The sequence below is a fragment of the Sycon ciliatum genome, chromosome 8, assembly GCF_964019385.1.
Source record: "Sycon ciliatum chromosome 8, ocSycCili1.1, whole genome shotgun sequence".
Taxonomy (NCBI): domain Eukaryota; kingdom Metazoa; phylum Porifera; class Calcarea; order Leucosolenida; family Sycettidae; genus Sycon; species Sycon ciliatum.
The window spans coordinates 9,868,487-9,892,231 of NC_088650.1; the positions used below are offsets into that span (position 1 = coordinate 9,868,487).

Genomic DNA, 23,745 nt, shown 5'->3' on the forward strand with positions numbered 1-23,745 from the left:
TCCGTAACACTAACATCCCCCCCCACACACACACAGTCGAAATGTGCTTTCAGAGTAATTCTATTTTCCAATAACTTATTTGTTGATTGGTGGAAAGAACTGCGGAAGTTTTCCAATGCAGAGCAGGTGCTAAAATTTAATGTTACATCGGAGAGTCAAAAACACGGCGCTCATGCCATCTTGGATAATTTAATATTGATAGTGAGCAACATCGGCTGAGCCATATAGAGCAACATCTGCTGAGCCATATATAGGGATAGATGATATTGAAAATCGGGCGTATTAGACTTGCTAGCAATTTCTTTATGATATAGAGTTGAAGGAGAAGTATATAGGTCTGCATAGAATAGGCAATTCCGAAACGTATTATACTGAGGAGAGGGTTCACGTCTTTGCGCGAGGACGGCCTATGCTCAAGATCAGGTTGAATACCGGGGGAAATTACAGCATTTTTGGGATATACCGTCATAAAAAAAGCCATGGGGGAAGTTTTCATTATAAAGCGGAAATGAAACATATTCGACTCAAGGGATAAAAAATTCTTGAAAGATTTCTGCCTCAAGGGGAATGCAGAAAGCAAGTCACTGCAGATACTAAATGGCGCTAGTGTCTTAAATTCTTGAAAGATTTCTGCCTCAAGGGGAATGCAGAAAGCAAGTCACTGCAGATACTAAATGGCGCTAGTGTCTTAGCTGGCCGGCCACTGTCGAATACTGAAGAAAACGCCGTTACCCAGACAGTCATCGGTACGTTTGTTGCATTTCACCAGTCGGCAAGGTTCGACCGGATTCAATGGGTTACGAACACAGGACACACACTGCTCGTAATCACTACCAGCACTATTCTGGAGGCATAGCGAGACATTGGAATTCTGGTAGATGACGGAACCGTCCTTAGACAGTTGTCCAGCTCCTGGTCGCTTACGGATTGTGAACGTACTGCTTGCCGCAGAGCAGTTTCGCGACACCTCGCAGGGGATGTATTTGCAGTCGGCAGACTTTGTCGCTCCCGTCTCGCAATGCAAGATGTGTCCCGGGAACAGGTCCAGAGCATTCTCGATCCGCACTGGATCGCCATCGCTGATGACTGCCGTCGTGCCAATGTCCTTTGCTGGAACGATAGTGAACTTTCCCTGCCGGCAGCCGTTGGGCTCCGAGTCGCACAGGCTGTCGGAGAAGTTCATGCAGGACTTGCGGCGACACGCGGTGGCATCGCAGTACAACCACTTGCGCTTGCGGTAGCGGAATGACACCGTCTGATGGTATTGAACCGGGTAGTCCATTGCATCGCACGGATGCTGAACGGGCACCGGGCAGCCGTAGAGCTTGTTCAGCTGGAGGACATCTCCAACGCTCATCTTCTCGCGCTGTCCCAGCTTACGCTCTGGATCGTCCTTTGCTACGATTGTCTTGAAGTTCTGCTCATCCTTGCTGAACTGGGTACTCGAGTAATGCATTACGCTATCATAGTCATACGGCACGCTGAGGGAGTCCACTTCCCCATGAGAGTATTTGCGAAAGTTCGCCTTATTCATCTCGTAGTCGATGATGTTTTCCGGCTTGATCGTCACGTATCGGTCACGGTCCGGTCTCGACTGCTCGTGATAGAATCCCAGGACGTGCAGCAGCTCGTGTACCACTGAACCGAATGAGTCATAGCAGTCAGGACCGATGAACACCGGAATGATACCAAACTGGCGGCCGACATACGTTGAGCAGTATCTGTGGGCAGGAAAGGGAGAACAGGAGAAGAAAAGATCTCAAGTCCACATGCAACAGAATACTAAGCAGTCACTGGATAGAATCACAGTTGGAAATGGGACTACATTAGAATTAGAATTTACATCAAGATTCTGCACTAAAAAAATCCTAGGCTCACCATGCATCGACTATATGAACAGACCTGTACTACTGGTATATAGATATTGGACAGAGTTGGACTCAGAAATCGGGCTATATTGGAGTTGGAATTTGTTTCCAGCTTCTATTATTATTAATATGGACCCCACCCTCACCATGCACCAAATGTATGAATATAGTAAAATGGCACAGCGTCAATCGATAGCTACTTACGGGTGCTTGGGCGACGTTGGTCGAAACATGATATAGTTGGTGGCGTCCGGGTGACGAGCTCCGACCTCAGCCGCATACTCCTGCTGAGGCCTGAAGCGAATGCAGGACTTCTCGTGAATGTGGCGCATGGCCTTCTCGACCGCCCTGCGAGACTTGAACCAGTGGTTGGGATCTGAACATGTGAAGACAACAATAACCAAAGGAGAAAATGTCACCACACTCCAATAGCACAGGAGCAGGATACCAACACCAGCAGTAGTATGCATTGTGACATAAGTATGTTGCATATAATATTTGTATTGTGTTGCTCTACATCATTTTCACTTCTGACATTTTCGGGAGAGAGATAGGAATGTAAACATTGGATTCTTTCCCAGGCCTCCTCCAAGCCTGGACTATTTTAGGCTGATGTGAGAGCACTTGTGAACCTTCCTGATGACAGCCTGTGTTATGATATTTATCTGATGATAGCATTCCAATACGATTGACAGGCAACAGAGCAAGCGGAGGATAGAGCAATGGGATTTACCTTCTGCCCAGTTTTCCTCAAACTTGAATGGAACAATTCCGCCCGGCCAAAGCAGAGACTTGGACTTGGTCAGTCCACGGCGAGTTCTTTCTCCTTGTGCTACGCCATCTGCTGTAGGTCGTTGTCCAAAGAGAATCTCTTCTAGGCCAGGCACCTTCTCGCTTTCTACCTCCTCGATCCCTCCGACTGAATCATCCTCACCACTGGCATCATCACTGGCCTCTCTCAGCAGGTTGCGTAACGATTCCGATGGGATGATGTCTCCTTCAATCAGCTCCTGCTCTGCAGACTCTTCTTGTAGCAGTTCCGTGCTGTCTACTGTTGGTATAATTGATGTTGCTATGGTTGGAATGCTCCGCACAAGAGACTCCCCTGTGAAACGGCAAGAATTCAAAACAGACCATGATTTAGTGATCAACAGATTATTATTTTCTCACCATGCAAAGCTATTATACAGCGGTGAGGAATTCATGTTTACGCCAGGAGTAAACAAACAAGGCTAGAGGACGTGTCATGAGCGTTCGGACACTGCATCATATTCGGAAATCCTCCTAGGACTTCTGCCCGTGCAGATCAGTGTTCTCACAACTTCTCAACACGCCACAGACTATCATCATCTACAGCGGCAGTAAACAAAGGCTAAGCGATGTGAGAGGAACGACAACAAAAAACTGGGATCTCCATGAGAACCAGTATCTCTAACTTCGCCAAACAACAAGCTGACAGCGCACCATGAGAATAAAATCTAATCGCACAACAGCATCTCATTCATTCACCAACACCGCGACCAGCCAGAGCCCTTGCCAAGTCTAATGGGATTTTCCCCCACAGCTACTCTTCAAGCAGTCTGGCATGCCTGCGGGAGTCACATGACCCACTCGTTGAAGGGTGGTCGCGTTGCTAGCGCTGTCGCCATAGGGGATCTACAGCAGTACAGGTCAAGATTCCTCCATTCCCACGCTCCTGTCTGCAGTTGACTTGCAGCAATCGTGATCCCAGACTATAGCTGGACAATGAACTTTGTTATGTCTTCTACGAACAAATGGGCTTGTCTATCGGTACACACCTCTGTCTGGAGAGCTCAGTAACTTTTTTGATAGTTATCACAATGCCATAGAAACATTAAAAAAGTTCTTTGGGTAAAAGTCACTCCAGACGGGCAACTCTAACTGGACTCGCATTGGCCTGATCGTGCGAAGTAATTTCATCCGTTCGTTAAATTCCAAAATAGAACGAACCGTGTTTTGACTTCGCGGTGATCTACAAATTGCGCCAGCACTGCTGAAGACCTTGCTGCGCAGTTGTGCAGACCCCTTCAGCGATGGCCGTGCTGGAGGCACAAGACTTCTTCGCCGTCGCATGCGAAGGACCCCGCATCGATCTCTGCGTGTGGTGCTATTTTCTCACGGCTTGCACGACCCTGGCACAGTGTGCACATCAGGCGCTTGTCCGAGACTGGCTCGAGTTGTCCAAACGGGTTGACACGACTTGTCCGCAAACGGACAGTGTTCTCGACAGCGGTGATGTAACCAGAAAAGCGCCCTCGGTCTCGCTGCCCGTCATGGCCAGGCTGACATTTACATTGCGCAAGATACACATTGCATGTTCTCTACCAGTTCGGAACTGTGACGGAGACAGAATCCACCCAAGTTTGGAATCCGGCATCTGTATCACGTTATCAAGCCCTTCCAGGTACACACGGACAGCAAACATGTTCACGTGTATCAAATTCAAACACAAAACACACTTCCACCCCTTCCCACCCGTCTGGACAATTTCCTCCCCGCAGTGCAAACACACGACACGGACTCAACACGAAATTGCCCTTACCGTGTGGCACGCTGGCCTCTTCCGTCCGCACGCTTTCCAGAAAACTCCTCGCAGCTGCATGGGGTAGGACTGCTACGCAGACCAGAACAAGACACGCTAGTGCCGTCCGCTGGCTCGACACTACTACAGCCATCTTTCACTAAACTGCTGCAAGAGAAAGAAGAAAATAGGGCCACACACAACAAAACAAGACCAGAGTCAAAGACGAATGAAAACTCTCTTCCGAGCAGCCGGCGCAGAAATAAGGGTCTGTCTCGCACAGAGGGCCCTGCGGCGTGAAAACACAGTCACAACACATTGTCACTGGGTCAGGGACCAGACCACGCCACCAACTCTCACCTTCTGCCCGTCTTTTGCGTGATACCACAGGCACAGTAGTTATGATTTATCCGCAGGGTCCTATACACATCAGTTAGTTACTGCAAAATCCCGCTGTGCTGAGCCAGTGTGAACAGGTCGGACCGCACCTCCCTTTTGACATTACCCTTTCGAATCTGTCTGGTTTTATACTAAAAAATAAATGCCTGAGTGACGGACCATCACGCGGGCTGCTGCTAGCTGACTGCGAGAGACGCACGCGTTGCAGAGATCATGATCGCGGAGTATGGGAGTAGAGCTTGATATGACACCGAAAATGACGCATCTTCGGGGCCAAGTGGACAGCGTGCATGTCATGCTTGCACGCAACACTGCACTGCTCAGTATGAAAATGAGCACTGGGCCCTAGCTATTCTGGATCGTTCAATCCGATCTGTGCGCGCGAGATATGACAGACCTGGTACATGGGCGCAGCGCATGCATTGACAAATACTTCCATCAAGCGATGAATCATTTTCAACAAATCGGTAAACCCCCAAAAACAACATTCCGCATGCGTAGATCTACGGAGCACTCGCTCGGCAGAGGGTCCCAAAAACCAACATCGGAAATATTTGGCGAGTGTCATGTGGTTGATCCACGGGAGGTATGATTAATCAGCCAGCAGCCGCTAGCCCCATCGTATACCCTCGGAAATGACCTCTCTCTATTACAAGTATGTACAGTTCATAATCACCCACACTCTCTCGTGTCGCTTGGCACAGTGAATACGGCCAGGAACTACAGACTAGCACAGTCTTGTTTCAGTCAGTGATATCTCTTGAACGCTGGACGCACAGAGTGGGCCAGTTCGCAGCTAACTTCGTGTGTTACATTAGCGTTTCTAAAGGACGCGTATTCCGAGACTCGAGAGGCACTCGAGAAGGCCTCACCGGACGAATCCAACAATCAATGCGACAAAGTAGCACAAACAGAAAGCTTCTCTGCAACCAGCTGGTCTTGGACTATCTACACGTCATTGCATCATGGAGGCTGTGAGGCAACACGAAAGCGGCTAAGATAATTGTGGTACACATCACCTGGCCCAACGATCTCTTCATAGCATTAAGCTGCACGAATTCACAGCGATATACCTTTTTCTATTATTGTATTGACATCCATGTACTATACACGTAGGGGTGAGAAAGAGGTTTCAGCTACAAGCTTTAGTCTGCAACTAATAGGACTTTCACGCAGAGAAATGGGGTTAGCGACATTTCTAACCCGGGGTTGATTTATTAACTTTGAAGTTTAGAATTGAACTTTTGACGTTGCCCATTTTCTTGAGTATCTTACACAAATGCAACTAGTTTCCTAGGTGCTTGAAGAGGAACGTGCGGGATTTAAGCTTGCTCTTTAAGCTCTGAGGTTTTGTGGATTTCCGCGTGGGTATACTAAAAGAAGGAGCAGACGAGTGTCACTCAGCTCTTCAAACGGTGCAGGACCGGAGTGAAACGAGACCGGGCCAATTGTTCTGTCGTCTCAGACGAGCAGCATAGACAACTAACAGCGTGTGCTCCGGGACTGGACGCGGGGTTGTATTGTCTCAGCTGAGGTGTGGACAGTAAAGCGTCCATGCTAGCTCTTAGCGAAAAATGCCAGCAGAATTTAGTATTTTTCTGGTACAGTATGTTTCATGCATGTTTGGTATGGATAAAGATGAGGAGCAGAATTCGCCCGTCATAAGCTTGGTATGGTTTTCCAATTCCAGTGCTTTTCGAGCTGAATCTCCTAATATTTCGAGCATTAACCGCCAAGGTCTGGTCCATGGGAGCCAATGTTGCCGACTATCCACTAACGTTACACATGTACATGTACGTTTATCTGCTTGGCGTTGTCTTACAATCGTTCGAACCCAGAGGAGTAGGCCTTTGCGGATAATGCCGGCAGAAAAATTGGCAGAAATCGGTACTTTTTCTGGTAAGTTTCATGCATGTTTGGTATGTGGATAAAGAAATGGAGCAGAATTCGAGGAATTGCTCGCCATAAGGTTTGTATGGTTCTGCCAATTTCACTGCTTTTCGAGCAGAATCTGCCACCTTTTCGAGCAGAATCCGCCAATGCCTACTGAGAGGAGGAGAATTAGGATACTTGGAATTAGGGAAACAAATTCTGGTTAACCGGTTGCAGTCGTAACGCAGACGATCTACAGTGGTTCAGAATTTTGGCACATGGTCCTCTCACACTTGCGGCGGCTATGGGATAACTGGTACACAATTTGCGTAGCATTTACAAGTACAATCATGTACATTGTTATGGCAGAATGAATGGAAAGTGTGCGGGGCTAGGCATTCGCGGATAGACAGTGTCTGTCAACCCACATTCTGTTTTTTACATTGTATTTCATGATTCATGAATACAAAACTGCGTTTCGTCATCCGAGATACATCGTAGATTGCTTTTCCTACATATCTAGCCACTGCCAATGTTCTCTTATGTAGTCTAGGACAAGGTGTGACGTACGTGTACATGTAGAATATAATATTATTGCTAGAATGTGGAACGCAGGGATGGATTGGCATAAAACGCAACCATCACTTTAACCCACCGTGTGAACAACACATACATGAATAATTATGTACACGGTGAATGTACACTGGCTACAAATGAAATCCAACATATTGGTGTAACAGCTCAACGGGCCTGCATAGCCCTGGCACTGCGAGCAGTAGGGCCGTGCAGTGAATGAGAGTCAGCTGTACTCATGGGGTTGGATTTAATGTTCCACTACTGTATGTATTTTTGAACATACAATATGCCAGTGGAACACACACTGGTAAGGGTCCTGGACTCCTGGTACCACGACACGGTGAGGATGAAGATGAAGCAATTAAAACCCTAATACATTGATGACAACCCGTTCATTAGCTGTCTGGCACCGTGTGAACACACTAATCATACGAAATGCATTGCCTAACCCGATAGCATACAGATATCCTGCGGTAGGTCATCTATGCGAGGCACTTGAAAACCTGGGCAACACTTGCGCCAATATTGGCCAAGCACGTTGCACGACAATTGTCCAAGAGTATTCGCGTGTACACCCACTAGAGCCTCGTACAGGTAACAAGCTACAGACTGTACCGTACTGTACCGTACTGTACGTAAATTCTAACACTCAGCCCACTCTGGCCACGCGTACCTCCGATTTGGTGAGAAGTGGGTTTACTTGGCGAAAGGTCCATGGGAATACCGCAGTACTGCAGCCGCGTTTAGGGGACCTGCCAAACCTAGTAAGAACGCAGACGGTGCTCTTTTCTCTGCTGGCAGGGTACCATATTAACCCATTGTCACCTCTCGGATTTGCATTATCTACTAAGGAACGCGTTCCTAAAATGGTCGGGACTATCGTCATGATCGCGCTCCATAACTCACAAAATGTGAGATGATATGGAACCAAAGTTTAGACGTGTTTTCGTGTAGTTTATAGTTCAAGTCCTGCCCCACGCCAACCTTCATTGCACCGAGGTGCGACTAAGTTCGGGGGAGGTCCCATCCCATGCGAAGTCGTCCAAGCCAATAGGCAATGCCATGGCCTGGATGCCAGCCGTCTGAACAGAGGCAGTCGGGACAGAATGGCAACATGATGTGGCACGCACCACCAGCTGCTCCGACGTTGAGTGTGTATCTTCACAGATCACGCAGCACCATCCCAGCGAGCGCGGCCGACCTTCATATCACGTAGGACTGTACTTCTTGCGAACTGCAAACACGGTCGCGATTGCAGAAATCTAGTTCTCCCATCTCTGGGACCACCCTCGCAAGTTCACCTCCTGAGGTGCGAAGACTGAATAAGGGGAGTTTGACGTATATGCGATGGTTGACAGACACATCTGTCAGTTTGTTTACACGCACCGCATTTTGATGTGGAGCTACACACACACGCCTTGATTGCCTGCTAGACGAACGCAGCACGTCACTATCCATAGTGGAGCCATGACTGAGTAGCATAATTAGAGGATAAACCTATGAGTGCGAAATTGCCTTTTAAAATTTGATTGTACTTGTACATCCAGCCACATGTCTCCGCAACGTTTGGCCACCTGCGCACCGTTACCGATCTCGCAACGTTCGTCGATGCTATTCCGCGTTTCTCTAGCATCAGTTCCTGAACGCTTATCCCGGACAGCCAACCACGAGTCATCAGGCATAAATTATACAAAATACCTGTATAAAAGGAGTAGTCATGTAGTCATGTATTAATATAGATGTGATGGCGATGTGCAGGTGCGTGTGATGGAAGCTACTGCAGCATCGCGTTTTCTAAAGCACGCTCTCAGTCTCAAGGCTTGCACCGGTTTAGTGCACTTTGTACCTTGTTCCCCAGTTTTTAAACCCCTACTCGTCTTTGATGATCTCTGTTCACAGGCTCGAACGCTAGCTGGGGTATCTGCGGGGATATTTTGCGGTACAGGATGGGGGAAACAACTCAGAAAGCTCAAAGCCGTGAACGCTTCTCGCGATGCCCTGAAGTTGTGCGTTGTGCTAATGGTACTGCATGGCTGCTCCGGAGGCAGGTGGTCCGTTTGCTCCGCATGCAGTGACGGTGCAATTCTGCAACGTAAGGTAATGACCTTTCCTGATCATCAGCATGCTAGTTGTCGTTTGTGTACCTTTGTTTTTCTTCACCATAGGCACAGGCAATAACTGCCCTCTCACAAACACAGGCACCCTGGCGTATTGCCACAATTCTCCCCAAAGTGATGAAAGCTTACCCCAGTACCTTCCATGACGAAACATGTGTTTAACAGCAGAAAGGTTTCCACAATCGCAGATTACTAGTATCTCAGCGCGTAATTTATCAACTTTGTTTGCACCTCATGGACCTTCTCTCGCGTCTGTAGCCCAGGTTGACCCTTCTCATGGACAGCAACAGTCACCGCCTGATGCTTCAAGACTGTGCGACACTAACGGAAATGTCTTTGCGTTCCGTTAGCAACTCTCTACTGAAAAGAATGGTAAACGTGTGGCGTGAAAGTCACGCGTTTTGTGGTAATGTTTGCGCTCATCTGGCTCAGTGGCTGCAACTCCTATTCACCACCAAGGCATCATCAATTCATTTCCTACGCGTGCCAGGTGGCGCGCTCAGCGCACTGCTGCATGCTAAATTCAGAACCACACGTAATGCCATGGCGGGCAGTATAATGTACAATGTCAGTATTATACGTTGAAGTATGTAGTTGTAGTTGGTGCCGACACTCGTGCCCAGCGGATAAACAGGTGTTGAGACGAATAAGATGGGATACGGCAATATGAATTGCACCCGCATCGTGGTATGGGTAGCAATCCACTGACACCTGACGACAAGGAGCAACACTGGGAGTGGCACGCTTCGAACGCACGTGAAACAGATTTTCCGATAATACATACATGTACACGTATTTTGTTGGTGGAGAAAATGTATCGTTTATTAAGGCGTTGAACATGGAGGGCTTCTATCATTCAAGACCCGCGATGTACGATTTCAACAACGGGTAAGTACTAATCTCTGAAGTCTGGTTTTCACGTAACGTCGTTACTAGACGTCTACCCAAAGCACGTGTTCCAGAGTCACCCAGAGTAAACCAAACAGGGAGTATTGTACTACTCCCTGATACAAAGTCACTGTTTGCCCATCAACAGCTGCATGATGTGTTCTTGGCACAGGGGCACATGTGTTTGTCGCCCGATCTGTAATATTGTACCAACCTTACACATTGCGGATGTTCATAATCACGATACTATTCTAGTCTGCATCATTACGTAATGCACCGAGCGCATTACACATGCCCTGGAAGAATGTACGTTTGCATGACATAATCGTACACTACATGTACACAGCACAGTACATTTACTCAGAAGCTCGAACAACGGCATGATCGCACTGGAATGCATGCATGCATGAGCTCCTAGTCTCAGTCCAGTCTGATCTTCTGAGTCTGAACAGAAGGTTTCTGAGTAATTTCCCGGGCGTCCTAGCCTGTCATTATGGTCAAGGGACTGTCATTACTGACTACATTTTAGACTTTTTAGTACAAGTACATTTTGCAGGGCATTGTTTGCTTGGGCCATCTGTCATGGCAAGTGTCACGCGATTAGATCAAACTGCCACCGGCATCACCGTGTCCTGGATACACAGTCCGCACACTCCGAGCGAGTACGCTGCACTTCAGCCTGCTACAGCGCCACCGTTGTTACAGTACTCGCCGCCTGTCTGTAATGCTACATGTTCCCAAACTTGGGGCTGCGGTATCAAAATGTCTACAGTAAGGATGCTATGGGTTATGTGGGTGGAGTGCAGTGGAAGGCCGCCCAACGTGGCGACGATGTGCAATATCCGACCCAAGATGGGTGTGTGTCCGATGGTCCGCCTAACACGAAACCGCCCAAATTGCAACGAAACAATGATAACGCATGTTCTCACCTCACGCCCAACAGAACCATACTCATCACTGACTTAGGAGTTACTAGCATGATGGACAGACGACCGATTCAAACTGTACAGCCTAGTTGCGGAGAAGCATTATGGCGGTGCGGCAAAAGGCTTCCCAAGGCACGTGATTCTTCCCTGTATCTCTAGGTGCTGGGAGGTTACCCTGAACAATGTTCATCGCATATTGGCACCGTAACTGTCGCATACTTGATCGACACAATACTGTCAATAGCAACAGCACGTCGCCGTGGACGCGGGGAGGATGGCTAAAGCGTGACAAGGTCAAGCCTGGAGCATAACAAAATATGACCTTTTATTTGCTATGATTTTTTTTATTTTGCTTGTATGGTTGGGGTTCACATCCTTGTGCCCATTGCCTAACACAGCGTCCTCAACTGCTATCTCATTGACTCGCTCGTATCGAAGATGCGGCGAACACGTGTGAAAGGGTCCGCTGCCACCGAAATCAGACCCGGCAATGCTGATAACAACACCAGGTGGAACACTACCGTTTCATGTCTCAAATTCAGCATCAGGGTGACTACGGAGAGGACCAGGCATTTCTGTTTCGCTATTGAGGATTGTTAGATTGCTCACAATGTTTTGTCCAGGTCTGCTATATTATATGACCGATTACAAGTGGCCATTGCCTGCGAAGCGCATCATCCCGTTGCTGTAAATAGCACTCTCTCAGCCTCTGTTTGCGTGGGTGCAGTCCCGATATGCATCTCCAGCAGATTATGCAGTTATCAATACTTAAAAACACAACACAGGCGTTTGGTGAATGGCGGATTGCGCACATTTGCCTTTTCCGTCTCTCCTTTGAATGGTGTGCTTGTGGCCCTTGTGGGGGCTCAAGCACCCTACCATTGTTCCATTGTGTCCCTTATTCAATGGTGAGCAAATGGGCTTATGCGTACATGTACTATGTATGTGTGTGTTTAGCTGTGATGCTTGCCTTCCGAGCACGCGGCTCTACAGCATCGAGAATTACTGAGAAGGATATAAATAGGTCGAGCTAACTGTTGCTCAGATAAATGTACATGTTGCGCACGGGAAGACTGTGGAGTCCCCCCAGGATACAGCCAGGATACATTGTACTGTCTTTTTAAAGTGAAAACACAATCAGGGCTGACGCTGAGTGCCAAGGTATATGTACCCCGACGTGGTCCTGTTCTTGGTTTGCTACACCTGCTCAAAGACACTGCCCCAGGACGACCCTTGTCAGGCTTCCGCCAATCTAAGAAATATTAGTTCCGAGAGATGAGCAGCATTTTTAAATGTCCACTCACTGATTGAGCAGTCGATCTGCTGCAGAAAAACCATAGAAACTACTCGAGCCTTTTCAAACGCTTAGCATTTCTACGAATGAAAACTATTTGATACTAGTACTGCAGCATGGACCCCTCAATCCTTTCCGTCGATCTCTGCAAAAGGTCGCCTACAGTTTAGACTGTCGAAACTAGTTTCCGTCGATCCAGAATGCTTATCGGAGGAAGCGGAGAATAGAATTTCAATAGTTTACATCGAAAAACACAAAAGCGAGTTCAACCGAAATGACGTATTTATGAAGAAAAGGGTATATACAAATGACTAAGTTGTATACTAAGTAGTAGCACCATAGAGCAGAGCCAGGCCCATGGGTTAAGTTACCTTCGGAGGATCCACTCTGCTCGCGGCAGTGCTTGTCCTAACTCTGGACACTGTGACGGATGGCGACGCCTTCAGATCAATCCACTTCATATGATTCTTCGAGTGAGTTGGAAAATCAATCGAAGACTGGTGAGTTTGTTTAGCACGCACGCTTCTCCCCTCACTCTGCCACGTAACGACGCAGAGACCCTTTGCTCCGTATGATTCTGATGGACGATCTCTAGAGTATCCGTGACTGTAGCTATACATACATGTACATGTACTTCTGTACTTCACAGAACTTTCTATGTACTAGAACTTATCAGTAAACGAACAGCAAAAATACAAGTTCAAACTCTCACAATAATACTGCTGGAGGAAGGTCTCTTCTTTTATAGGGGTCCGCAACCGTCACTTGTAGCGCTTCCTTTATTCGAAATCGAGGTCCGATATACATTTTGGAAACGATCTTGTGTCAGTTTCTTTGTTCGGGTTCTCCAACAGATCTGCTTGAAAGATGCTTGTAAATGTACCGCTTAGAATATTTTGTTTTCCGGATCGGTTTTCTGTCACAGGATAACATGGAGTTATACTCGACACCCGATATACGATGCAGTGTTTTCCTGTAAAGAATTGAAATGTCAGATAAACTTTCATCTGAAATGGCACTGTCGAAGGTGACATTCGATCGTATCCTCACTGCTGCGCCGTTATCACTTCACTTGAAGCCACCTTGATCCGGTCAGCTGTGAATATCTGTCCAGAGGAAGCCATGAAGTGGTATGGGCCTGGAGACTGGAGTGCAGTTGTCAAGTGCAGAAAAGGATCTGACGCGATACATTATGAATATGAAGTGGTAAGGGCCTGGGGACGGGAGTAACGTTAATGAGCTGCCTGCATAGCATTGCATTACGGCATACCGGTACATAATAATATTATTATTTTGACTCATAAGTGCAGTCGTCAAGTGCAGAAAATGATCTGACGCGATACAATCATTATGAATATGGCTGTCCAGCCAACCTTGCACTAATGTTAGTTCTGGCTGATGTGAGGTGTGAGAAAGAAGCGCTTCTCTGCCATACGACTTGCACTCATCCAATCTGCACCAGAAAGGTAATTTAACGCTTTTGGCGGATTATCGGCTCTCTATCTAGGGAAATGACAAGCTTAGTATTATTTTTTCTTTGCATGGATAAGAGGACACGATGTTAAGAGTTATGACTAACGGATCACCAATGTAGATCATAATAGGTATACGGTAAATAGTCTGACAACCAGGCACAAACCTGCCTGGTGGGGGGGGGGGGGGGGGTGTAAATTTGACTTGGGAAGTCCCAGGAGGTACATGGCCTTATTACAGGCCCCTTACCCACACTGTGTACTTGTGCCCCTTTGAAAATCCCAATGAAATCATTCGCGTAACCTCTTGGCTCTATACTTATAATTATGTACGAGGTATACAAGTGTAGCTTTGTTCGGTGAGCAAAAATATCAGCAGACTCATTGTGCCTGGCAACAGTTGTGGGGAATAGCCGCATTCCACCGATCTGTCGCCAAAGAAGAAACAGCCCAATCCATATGCAATATGTACAGTTAGTAGGTGATGCCAAAGCAGCTGTATTCTGGCCGCGAGTAAGAACATTTGTGTGTGGGCCAGCAGAACGCAAAAGAAATAGTGAATGAAGTAGGGGACTAGCAAAAAGCCACGGCAGACAGAAACGTACAGTTCCCATTCATTACTGTATTCTTTGCCAACATCCATGGTGGACAGTGTAGCAAGGAACACTCCCGCCTAGGGCCTGCGTCACTTCAGCGTGATAATAATGATTACTGTACTAGTTTCAGGCAACAGAAACTACACTGAATCTGATAGGCGGGCACTAGGTACAAGTACAATACTAGGAACTACGCACGAGGTACACAAAAGGAAGTAAATACATGTAGGGCTGTTTTGTGTTGTAACTCAGAGTTTCATGGCAAAAACCAATCATCAGACAACAACGCCCTGTTTACTTCCTTTTGTGTACCTCTTCCGTACTACGCTCTGCCCATTCCGGGCATTTGAGCACTATTGCAGGTTAAGGCGCACAGCCTTTGTGTACTAGGAACGACATGTATACTGGGTATTTACTCTTGCTAGGTTAATACTACCAAGAGTCCCCACCTCAACTGATTGCGAGACCTCAAATGAAACGAGATCATTAATTTTACACAAAGATAGAGAGTCAATCTCGTGGATACTGACATCAGGTATAGCAGAACGCGAATGTAACGACACAATCAGCCTTTGTGTACTAGGAACGACATGTATACTGGGTATTTACTCTTGCTAGGTTAATACTACCAAGAGTCCCCACCTCAACTGATTGCGAGACCTCAAATGAAACGAGATCATTAATTTTACACAAAGATAGAGAGTCAATCTCGTGGATACTGACATCAGGTATAGCAGAACGCGAATGTAACGACACAATCTGCAGACCTAGTGACCATTCACCCCGTACATGTACATTGTACGTTCAACACGAATATTGACACTTTCTCATGCACTATCCAGGGCGTTATTCGCAAGGTTAGCTGAAGATGTCTCGCACGTGCCAGTGAGCAATATTACAGATTAAACGCTTCCACTGAATGAAAATCTCACTACATAGTTAGACTGTGTAGAGCCGTGCTCTATAATTATTTCACTATGCTCATCCTTTTATTATTATTATTATTATTTGATTACATCTACATGTACATGTACGTGTAAGTCTTTGCAACCGCTGCTGCATGGTACATGTACCTGTGTGTGATACGAATCATCCCAGCCTTCCCTACAGTACAGACTAGCGTTTACGTGAAATGAATTCCTAGTACTTGCCAGAGCAATAGTATAAATCTGAAACACATGTACTTGCCCTCAAACGTATGAGTACAATTTCGTGCATTTATGTTCGCATTTGACGGTACACGTACATGTACATGACATTGACGTTACAGTCTACCGGACTTTTCAAAGTGCCTGTCGCCCGGAATGATGGCGCAAGCTGTGAAACCTTGGTGATTGATATCTACATGCACATGCACATGGTACATGTACATGTAGATGTACAACATGTATGTCCTCATCAAATGAACTGACCTCAGTGACCTGTACAAGTCTGTACATTTTTACTATTAGCGGACACATCTGTAATGTGTCGGCTAACCTTTTTGTTTTGACAAATGGCTTACATAGTGGCCCAACCCTCACACTTGATCGGATTGCCATTAACATGTATCACGCCCAGATAACGCATCCCGGCCATGAACGGGCAATTAACGTCACATGTGATAGCGCAATTGTGAAATGTTCCGGCAAGTGCTAGCTCCTACAGTAAAGTTTTGATTTTATCCGCCAAGTTTCAGGTATCGTCTGATGTGTATCAATGCCCTCGAGCCGTACACATGCACAGAAGACAACTTATTTGGTGGAGAGATTACTGCACGTGCACTGACGTGCTGTGTCAGTACTTTTTAAAGCCGATGCGTATCCTTTGCAGCCATAACCTCGATTATACAGTACACTACAGACCGAGTTACGGTCTCTGGCTTGGAGGTACGTTAAACTGAAGTTTTACTATACACTCTGACTCACTGTAGCTGCATAATTATTATACTACGAATCACCAGTGACTCGGCTACCAGTTCTTTGCAAAGGTAATCAATCTTGTCAGACCAGTGGGAGAGCATAAGGAAGAGTGATGCACACCATAATGCCCACAGTCTCCACACATACCAGGATTATTCGACCCTACTAGAGGGTCTTGCTTCGCGCAATCACCAGGAAACTGAAACTGGAGACGAATCTTATTTTATAGGACTTTGTCACAGTTTGTGTGTGGAAACCTCTGAAGTACTGAGAACTCTCACCCGGGCCTGTCTTCAAGGACCAAACACCTTTGCTATGTACCCAGTTTGTCTTATCTTTCCAAGGATCTACGCTATGCACGTTGGCATTAATTTGAAGGGATTGCAGCTACAAATAATTTTATCATACAGTGTATGTACGGTCATGTATAGACACATACATGTACACGACACATACATCATAACATGTACAGTCATGTATTGTGTCTTGTACATGTACATGTACAAGACACAATACATGTACATGTACAAGACACAATACATGTACATGACATTGTTACTGATGTATCACTACCATTACTCCATGGTTTGACTCCAAAAGCCATCCACTTGGAGCGCATTCTTCGTGCTCCCAAGCTTCTGCATAATGCAGAGGCTCTCAAGAACTACAAAGGAGACATTCCCGAGTGGCTCGACTACTCCAGGCCAGGAGGCGAGGGGGTTCACAAGGCACCGCAGTAGTATGTTAGTTCCACTCAAGAGGCACAAAAAGCACACACGAAATCGACTTGCACTTTGGCGGGTCTTGTTTCCGCACTGGTTTTGGTCACCCCTGCTTGTAAAGTTGTAACAGTTCTACTATGACATTCTACCTGTAATGCACGCCATGGCACGTACTGACATGGCATGGCTAGGTTCCTAGTTTTCAGGCCGCTCCAGCGCAACGAGATCAAAGGCCATTCTTTGCAACTTACCGGCCGGTTACAGGCTCCGTTGGGCACAGTGCGTTGAATCCTCTCGCTCCTCACCGTCGTGGCACTGAGCGTTGGCGGAAGAAAGCACTTGAGAATGTCAGGAAGCGCTATTGGAGGTATTACCACGATACGCTCATGTCCTGATCCGCTTACGTTCTTCAAGTAACAGTTAATGCTCAGAAGGGTTCCTTTTTGAAGGGTCTTCTCTTCTCCGACACAGGACTCTTGCGACGTTCTCCAAGGCGAAGCACTGCGGGGCATCCACATCGATCTGTTTACTAATTGTTACAATCGGCATCAGTTACCGCCTTCGAAGATAAGTTGGGGGACGAACAAGCGCAGCGGAAAACGTATCCTGATTTGCACGTTCTGCGTGGCCTCAGGAATGATTCCAGCTTTCAGGACTCAATAAGACGTCTCCTGGATGTCCAATCACGTTCGACACCCATCTGTTACCATTTCTGCTCAGTTGAGACAGCGGAATTCGATGCCGCTCACCCTTATCTAAAGTCAGTTTCATCTATCTGACACACGCGGGTCGGAATCACCTTCTCATATAGCCTAAGCAAGGTTTGCCCCGCACGTGTGCTGACAGCGATGTGTCAATTGTGTCATTCCAGTCGACAAGGGCATCAGTTCATAACGTCACGTTTCCGCCGCACAGAACGGATATTGGGTTACAATAGTAATTATTCTGCCCTTCGCTATCTTAGCATCGGAACGTCACATTACACTGTCAACCCGAGTTTGACTTTGACTACTTGGCGGCAGGAGCTAAGGTATTACAAGATAGACACGAGCTAAAGGCGATACTCTTGGTCAAGCGGGCTAGCACTAGCCTGTGGCGTTATAATATTTGAGCGTATAGTCTTGAGTGCCATTTTACCATTCGGAGGGCATGGACGCATATATAGACTATAACACTCGCACGAATATCTCCTTCTCACTATGACTTGAGTGTGTATAATGAGTAAGATTGAGTACGAGTGTGCGAGACCTCAAGCCAAGTAGCACCGGTGGTGCTCGTCGTTATTGCCAACTCATCCGCAGCACTACTTGACACTGCCGTTAGCACAAGTACTTTCAGAGGGCCCTGTTTCGCATCTTCATTTCTGTTCGGTTTCAAAATAGTTGAGAGGTTTCATTCCAACGTGGACACATGCTTCCGAATGGGGTTCTGTTGGTGAAAGCTCTGTTTCTCTCACCCTGCACTGCAGTGTGTGTGTGTTTTCTCTCGTCACGTCATTCTCCTAACGCTCTACGTGGAGAATCGGTAGGGCTGCGTGAGTCAGGTTGAAGTAGCACTTCGACTTCTTGGCTCCTGCCCAAAGCGACCTGGCGCCAGAGGTCGTCGGATGCAATCTGCTCCCTTCTCGCTACTCGCTTCTCGCCCGACTCAACCAGCGCGCGTGCAAGCACAATGTGGTTTGATTTCCACTTGCTCAGTGCCAGAGTCTAGAGAACCTACGCCACGACCAATAACATTGGATGTATGCTCTCGTTGCGCCTGGTGATCGGGGTCAAGTCGGAAAAGGTCCCACTGCATGTACGTATTGTATCTCCGCTGTTATTACTCTGCGCCCATGAACCATTTGCCAGTCAGCGAACCCAGAGGTTGATCGGCAACGCCAATGCATGCCGTGAGCAAATCAGGTCAGTCGTGAGACTAACACACTCAGCACTCTGGACACCTTCTTGTCCCGAACACCCCGGGTACGTCTGTTTTACTACAGCCGGCTAATTTGCACAACAAAAAGGCGCGCTCAGAGGAGATCTTATCAGCTGATCTTGTTGAATTGTTGATGATCACAGAGCAGAACCTCTTCGTAATAGAACACCTACGGCAATATTTACAACCACAATGTGTATACTCCTTAGGTCCGGTCCGCAGAAGATCCTGATAACGTGCAAAGAGAGAGCTGACCATCGTGTGGTACCTGGACTGCACACATTGTACAATCATACATCATCGGGCAATCGCCGCTTGGGTATATGAGTTCAACATGCACAGTTTCAGAGCTCACACGCCTGGCTTTCGATCGAAGAACGGGGACAGGTTTTCGTCCGTACTTGCATCGACTAGTTTCCTCCTGTCCAGTGGTGTTTTGCTCAAAGCCGGGAGGGAAAAGTGTAGCAAAGACGTAGCTTCAGAAATCGCTGACACAATACGTTCACAAGTATGACCTCATGTCGATGCTGGTCCAACGGAAACGGCGAACTACTACTAGTACTTTTACTTGGCTGGATATATTTCCTTTCCTTCTTGGGCACGCTTTATTCCCTGAAACGTCACAAGACGCTCGTGTTTCCTCCCCTTGTCGCTGCACTTCCGACAGGAAAACAGATGGTGTTGCCGGTGTCGCGTGGTGTTTTGTCATCACCCAATCTACCTCAAAGTGATTTCTCCGATTCAGACATCCTCGTATTCGTTACTGTTACTCTGTACATGTATAAGTATAAGCCTAGACTGCGATGCAAGTAAACAATGCCGTTGGGTGCTGGCGATACAGTGTTACATCGTGTACATCTTGCACCATTGTCAATAGAGACGGAGTGTCTACCACTACTTTTGTATCAGCCTATCCTCACTCCGAGATGAATTGAGCACTCAAATAAATTAGTATCAAGCTGTGAATTAAAACAGAGAGTATGAACAGTGCACAAGGAACATACTGGGAAACCATGATAGCAGGATACACCAGGAGTCATAATATATCACCCCTGTTCGTATTTTACTACGAGTACAAGTACTCCCTTGTTGGAAATAATCTCCAGAGACAAGTGGAGACCTATGGAGGCAGTCTACGAGGACAGTACAATGGAAGGCGAGATAACGCGGACCTGGCGATTGAAGGGAGAGACAAATGTAAGGAGGTGGGAAGATACTATGCCATTTGGCAATGTCGATAGTTTTAGATCTTCATGCACGCATACAAGAACATTGTACATGTATGCGTTCAAGCACCTGAATGTTACCTGAAGGGTTCTAACCTTCAGCTGTGAGTTTGCCCAAAATTCCCACGTAACCCCGTTATCAGTGTACTTCAACTGAAGCTTACTAACCTCTTTGGGTTGCGGTTCAGGGAACGGTAACTGTATTGGAGTCAACATCGATGGTCCGCATGCCATTTCATCATCAACAGTACTGCTAGCAGGCATAAAAAGACTGAATAGAACCTCAGTTGAACAGAGGCATAACACAAGTGACCCGAAGGACTTTTCCGTTTCGTAAGCACCCTATTTCTTTCAGGAAGTAGTAAGATGCGGTATTTTGCTACTCCTGATTCTGTACGGTATAACACATTGTCCACACGTGTCAACTTTAATACTTGCGCAGTTGAATACCTGGGCTGGGGAATACAATGCCATGTCGCATACTGAATACAAACCGGTGTAACAATGTAATAAATCATGACAGTATTGATAACTATGGATGACAGGTTGCTCGACAGACACGGGTAATCAATACCGAAATGAAGACGAGCGAAGCGGCAGAATGTGTGCTGCCTCCACGACCAAGGACTGGAATTCTGCAAAGCATTATTTTCGGGTTGAACAATACGTGTGCAAGTCATGTACATGTACATGACCTTGTATTATTTTGACATTGTAGTCATGTAGATTGTACATGTAGTACTAGTACCGTCGAGCTTCATCATGAAGGATGCGAGGCGGGACAGTGTGCCGGCGATGGCGCCTCACGTCTCTGCAGTGACTTTTAAGTTAAAGTTAACTGCATTCCTAGGATGCTATGGTGGTAGATTGCCTCATGCCTTGTTTTGTTTTCGTGCAGTTTGCCCAGTCATGAGCTTGAAACTGTTCCTCCTCCCCAGATGCTCTCCAAATCGAAACACATTCCTTTATGATCCAAAAAACACGTGGAGTTCCAATACAAGGTACCACTTTGGGACTATGGCAAAATCCAGAACACTTGGCACTCGGAGTGTTTTGGTCACACGTGCACAGAACGGCTCGCTTCTAGGAGTGTTCCACTTAGGAATAACATTGTATGGTACGAGCACCTTTGTTGATATTTGTGAAATTGTAGTGAAAACGTGTTCAAGTCTCAAGAGGTTTGCGTTCAAGGAAAGCCGGCAGTTGACAGGAATATTATCATGGCCGTGCTCCTGAACAAAAATGAGAACGCATGGGTGCGTTCAAGCGTACGTGTGTCATTGCCCAATGGCTTTTGGGACAACAATAATAGAGTTATGAAGTCTCTTCTTCTTTTCTTTATTAGTGCATCTACAGTCGTGTCCAAAGAAATCCAACCCACTTGCCGAAAGCAGCGCCGAGGTTCATGCGGCCCCTGCTGCTCACGGATGGGCTAATGAGTAATGGAAAGTGCATGCTGTAATTAAAATGGAAACGCGGCGCTATTTTTGACTCGCGGGTCGGATTTCTTTGGCCAAGACTGTGGAGCGCCGAGACCTAAGATGGGCCATCTGCACCACATCTCACCATCCTTTTGATCATCGATTCTACCGAGCTTGGAGCCTTTGCACACTTGCCGAAATACATACACACGTAAGAGAAGAAGGCTGCGCGTCCATGTATGGTTCCACACCTTTTTACCTACACGTAGGCTACAGCTGCTCCGATGCGTAGTCACGAGCTACTCACTGAGTCATCGGGCCGAAAATGGCTGATTCAAAAACCACATCAGTGAAGAACACTGCCATTTTAAACTAAGTTGTTGTTTCCGAGCAGGGACATTCAAAAGTGAAGAATGGCAAGAATGCAAACGAGAATACCATTTTAAAACTACAAAATACAAATTGCAATACGAGAATGCGATAACTACAAAAATTAATACAATACAATCATGTACAAGTATATACAATGTACAATGTACAATGTAGCTAGAAAGCAATGGGACTGACTGGGTAGTGGCCAATGACAATGTAGCACGTTTAGCTTTCAAGCCCACTAAGTACCAAGCAACTTACATGTACATGACTATTGTTAGACTGACAGCATGAAACAAGGTGGAGGACGCTGTGTTCGGAAACAGTGATCTTACTACCCATGGCCGCGTCGGGACATCACCAACCCCGTCTACAGAGAGCATCTTCTCGCGACAGTGTCATGGTGGTGGCAGTAACTGTTGACGGCTGACGAGCTGAGAGAAGGACGCCATGGGCAGAAGTTGGAAGGAAAGAAGATTTTAAGAAAAGCAATTCAGGTTTAAGTAGCAACATGACTACCAGGACGACATCCAGGAGCGATCAAAGAATACACGACGGACGTAAGGAGAAGTCTAAAAACTCCCCTAGCATAATGAGGGTCAGAACCGGGTTCAACACCCATATGGTTCAAATGGTCCGAAGGGACCGGGGCTCTGCCAACCGCGGAAGGTTGTAGTAAGGTCACTGTTTCCGAACACAATGTCCTCCACCTTGTTTCATGCTGTCAATCTAACAATATTTGTGAACTACTTGTATAACAAGGTTTATAACCCAATACTAGTTTTGAACTAGTATTGGGTTATAATTATAATACCATGTCTGCTTTATTGTTCCAAGTATCAGTTTAGTTTAGTTTAAATATCTCCTATTATTATTATTTTATTTTTTTTCCTCACCCCACACCCCTCTACCCTGTTATCGGCCCTCTTAAGAGTTGTGTTCATCACTGTTGAGGCTTCCGATGGAAAATAAAAGAATACTACTACTACTACTACTACATGTACATGACTGTACTTCAAAAAGTATGTCTTACAAATCGCCTTATTACCATATTCTATCTTTTGGGACGAACACGTGCGATGCCACCTGTACCTTCATATTCAAGTACCTTGAAGAACGACCCTCGATCGTGGATGAGAAAACTGGCGATATTCGAGAGTTATCGCTATTGTGAGAATGGTTGAAGTACAGACTACAGTATGCAGTCAAAATGGTCACTGCACTAGGTGTGAAGATTAGCCAGTTATTCGCGAGTTATTGTTATACAGTAAAACCTGTAACTAAAGACCACCGTGACTAACGACCAGCCTGGTGCTACAGACCACTTCGCCAGGCTCGGACGGTCTCACATGGTTGTGCGGTGCAAACCTCTAACTAAGGACCACCTGCCACTAAAGACCGCTTTCTCTGGTCCCAAGGGGTGGTCGTTAGTCACAGGTTTTACTGTGCACGAGGTCGGTATTCGCGGGGTTGACTGTACACGTGCACAATAGTACTGCTCGATGAAATCCAGTCCAGTTTCTCAAGTACGCGCCGGGCGTTGCTCAGCCTGTAGACCTGCGAACTCTGGGCTGTGAAAAGGTCCACGGCGCCAACTATTTACTTGACTCCCGCGACTGGATTTCATTGGGCA

The 23,745-nt window shown here is 46.7% G+C and overlaps 1 protein-coding gene across 5 annotated transcripts; it reads right to left on the minus strand.

Moving 5' to 3' along the window:
* Window positions 1-44: 44 nt before the first annotated feature.
* On the minus strand, window positions 45-18,119 carry LOC135823299 (uncharacterized). Of its 5 annotated transcripts, XR_010554655.1 has the most exons (6): window positions 4,771-4,924; window positions 4,432-4,578; window positions 2,602-2,973; window positions 2,073-2,244; window positions 635-1,721; window positions 45-557 (listed from the first exon to the last, which is right to left on the minus strand). XR_010554655.1 is itself a non-coding variant. In XM_065336161.1 (5 exons), the coding sequence occupies exons 2-5, from the start codon at window positions 4,562-4,564 to the stop codon at window positions 689-691; spliced, it is 1,710 nt and encodes a 569-aa protein (XP_065192233.1). In that variant the 5' UTR covers window positions 4,565-4,575; window positions 17,425-18,119; the 3' UTR covers window positions 45-688. The 5 variants fall into 5 exon arrangements, 4 of the variants coding, with proteins under 4 accessions (XP_065192233.1, XP_065192230.1, XP_065192231.1 ...); XM_065336161.1 differs by lacking the exon at window positions 4,771-4,924 and adding an exon at window positions 17,425-18,119 and having other exon boundaries at window positions 45-1,721; window positions 4,432-4,575; XM_065336158.1 differs by lacking the exon at window positions 4,771-4,924 and adding an exon at window positions 17,425-18,118 and having other exon boundaries at window positions 45-1,721.
* Window positions 18,120-23,745: the final 5,626 nt, after the last annotated feature.

Coding starts and splice junctions, on each gene's coding strand:
- LOC135823299 (XM_065336161.1), bottom strand. CDS start 4,564: ATGGCTGTAGTAGTGTCGAGCCAGCGGACGGCACTAGCGTGTCTTGTT. Junction 2,974..4,431: donor AGAGGCCAGCGTGCCACACG/GTAAGGGCAATT, acceptor GCCGTTTCACAG/GGGAGTCTCTTGTGCGGAGC. Junction 2,245..2,601: donor TGAGGAAAACTGGGCAGAAG/GTAAATCCCATT, acceptor TCACATGTTCAG/ATCCCAACCACTGGTTCAAG.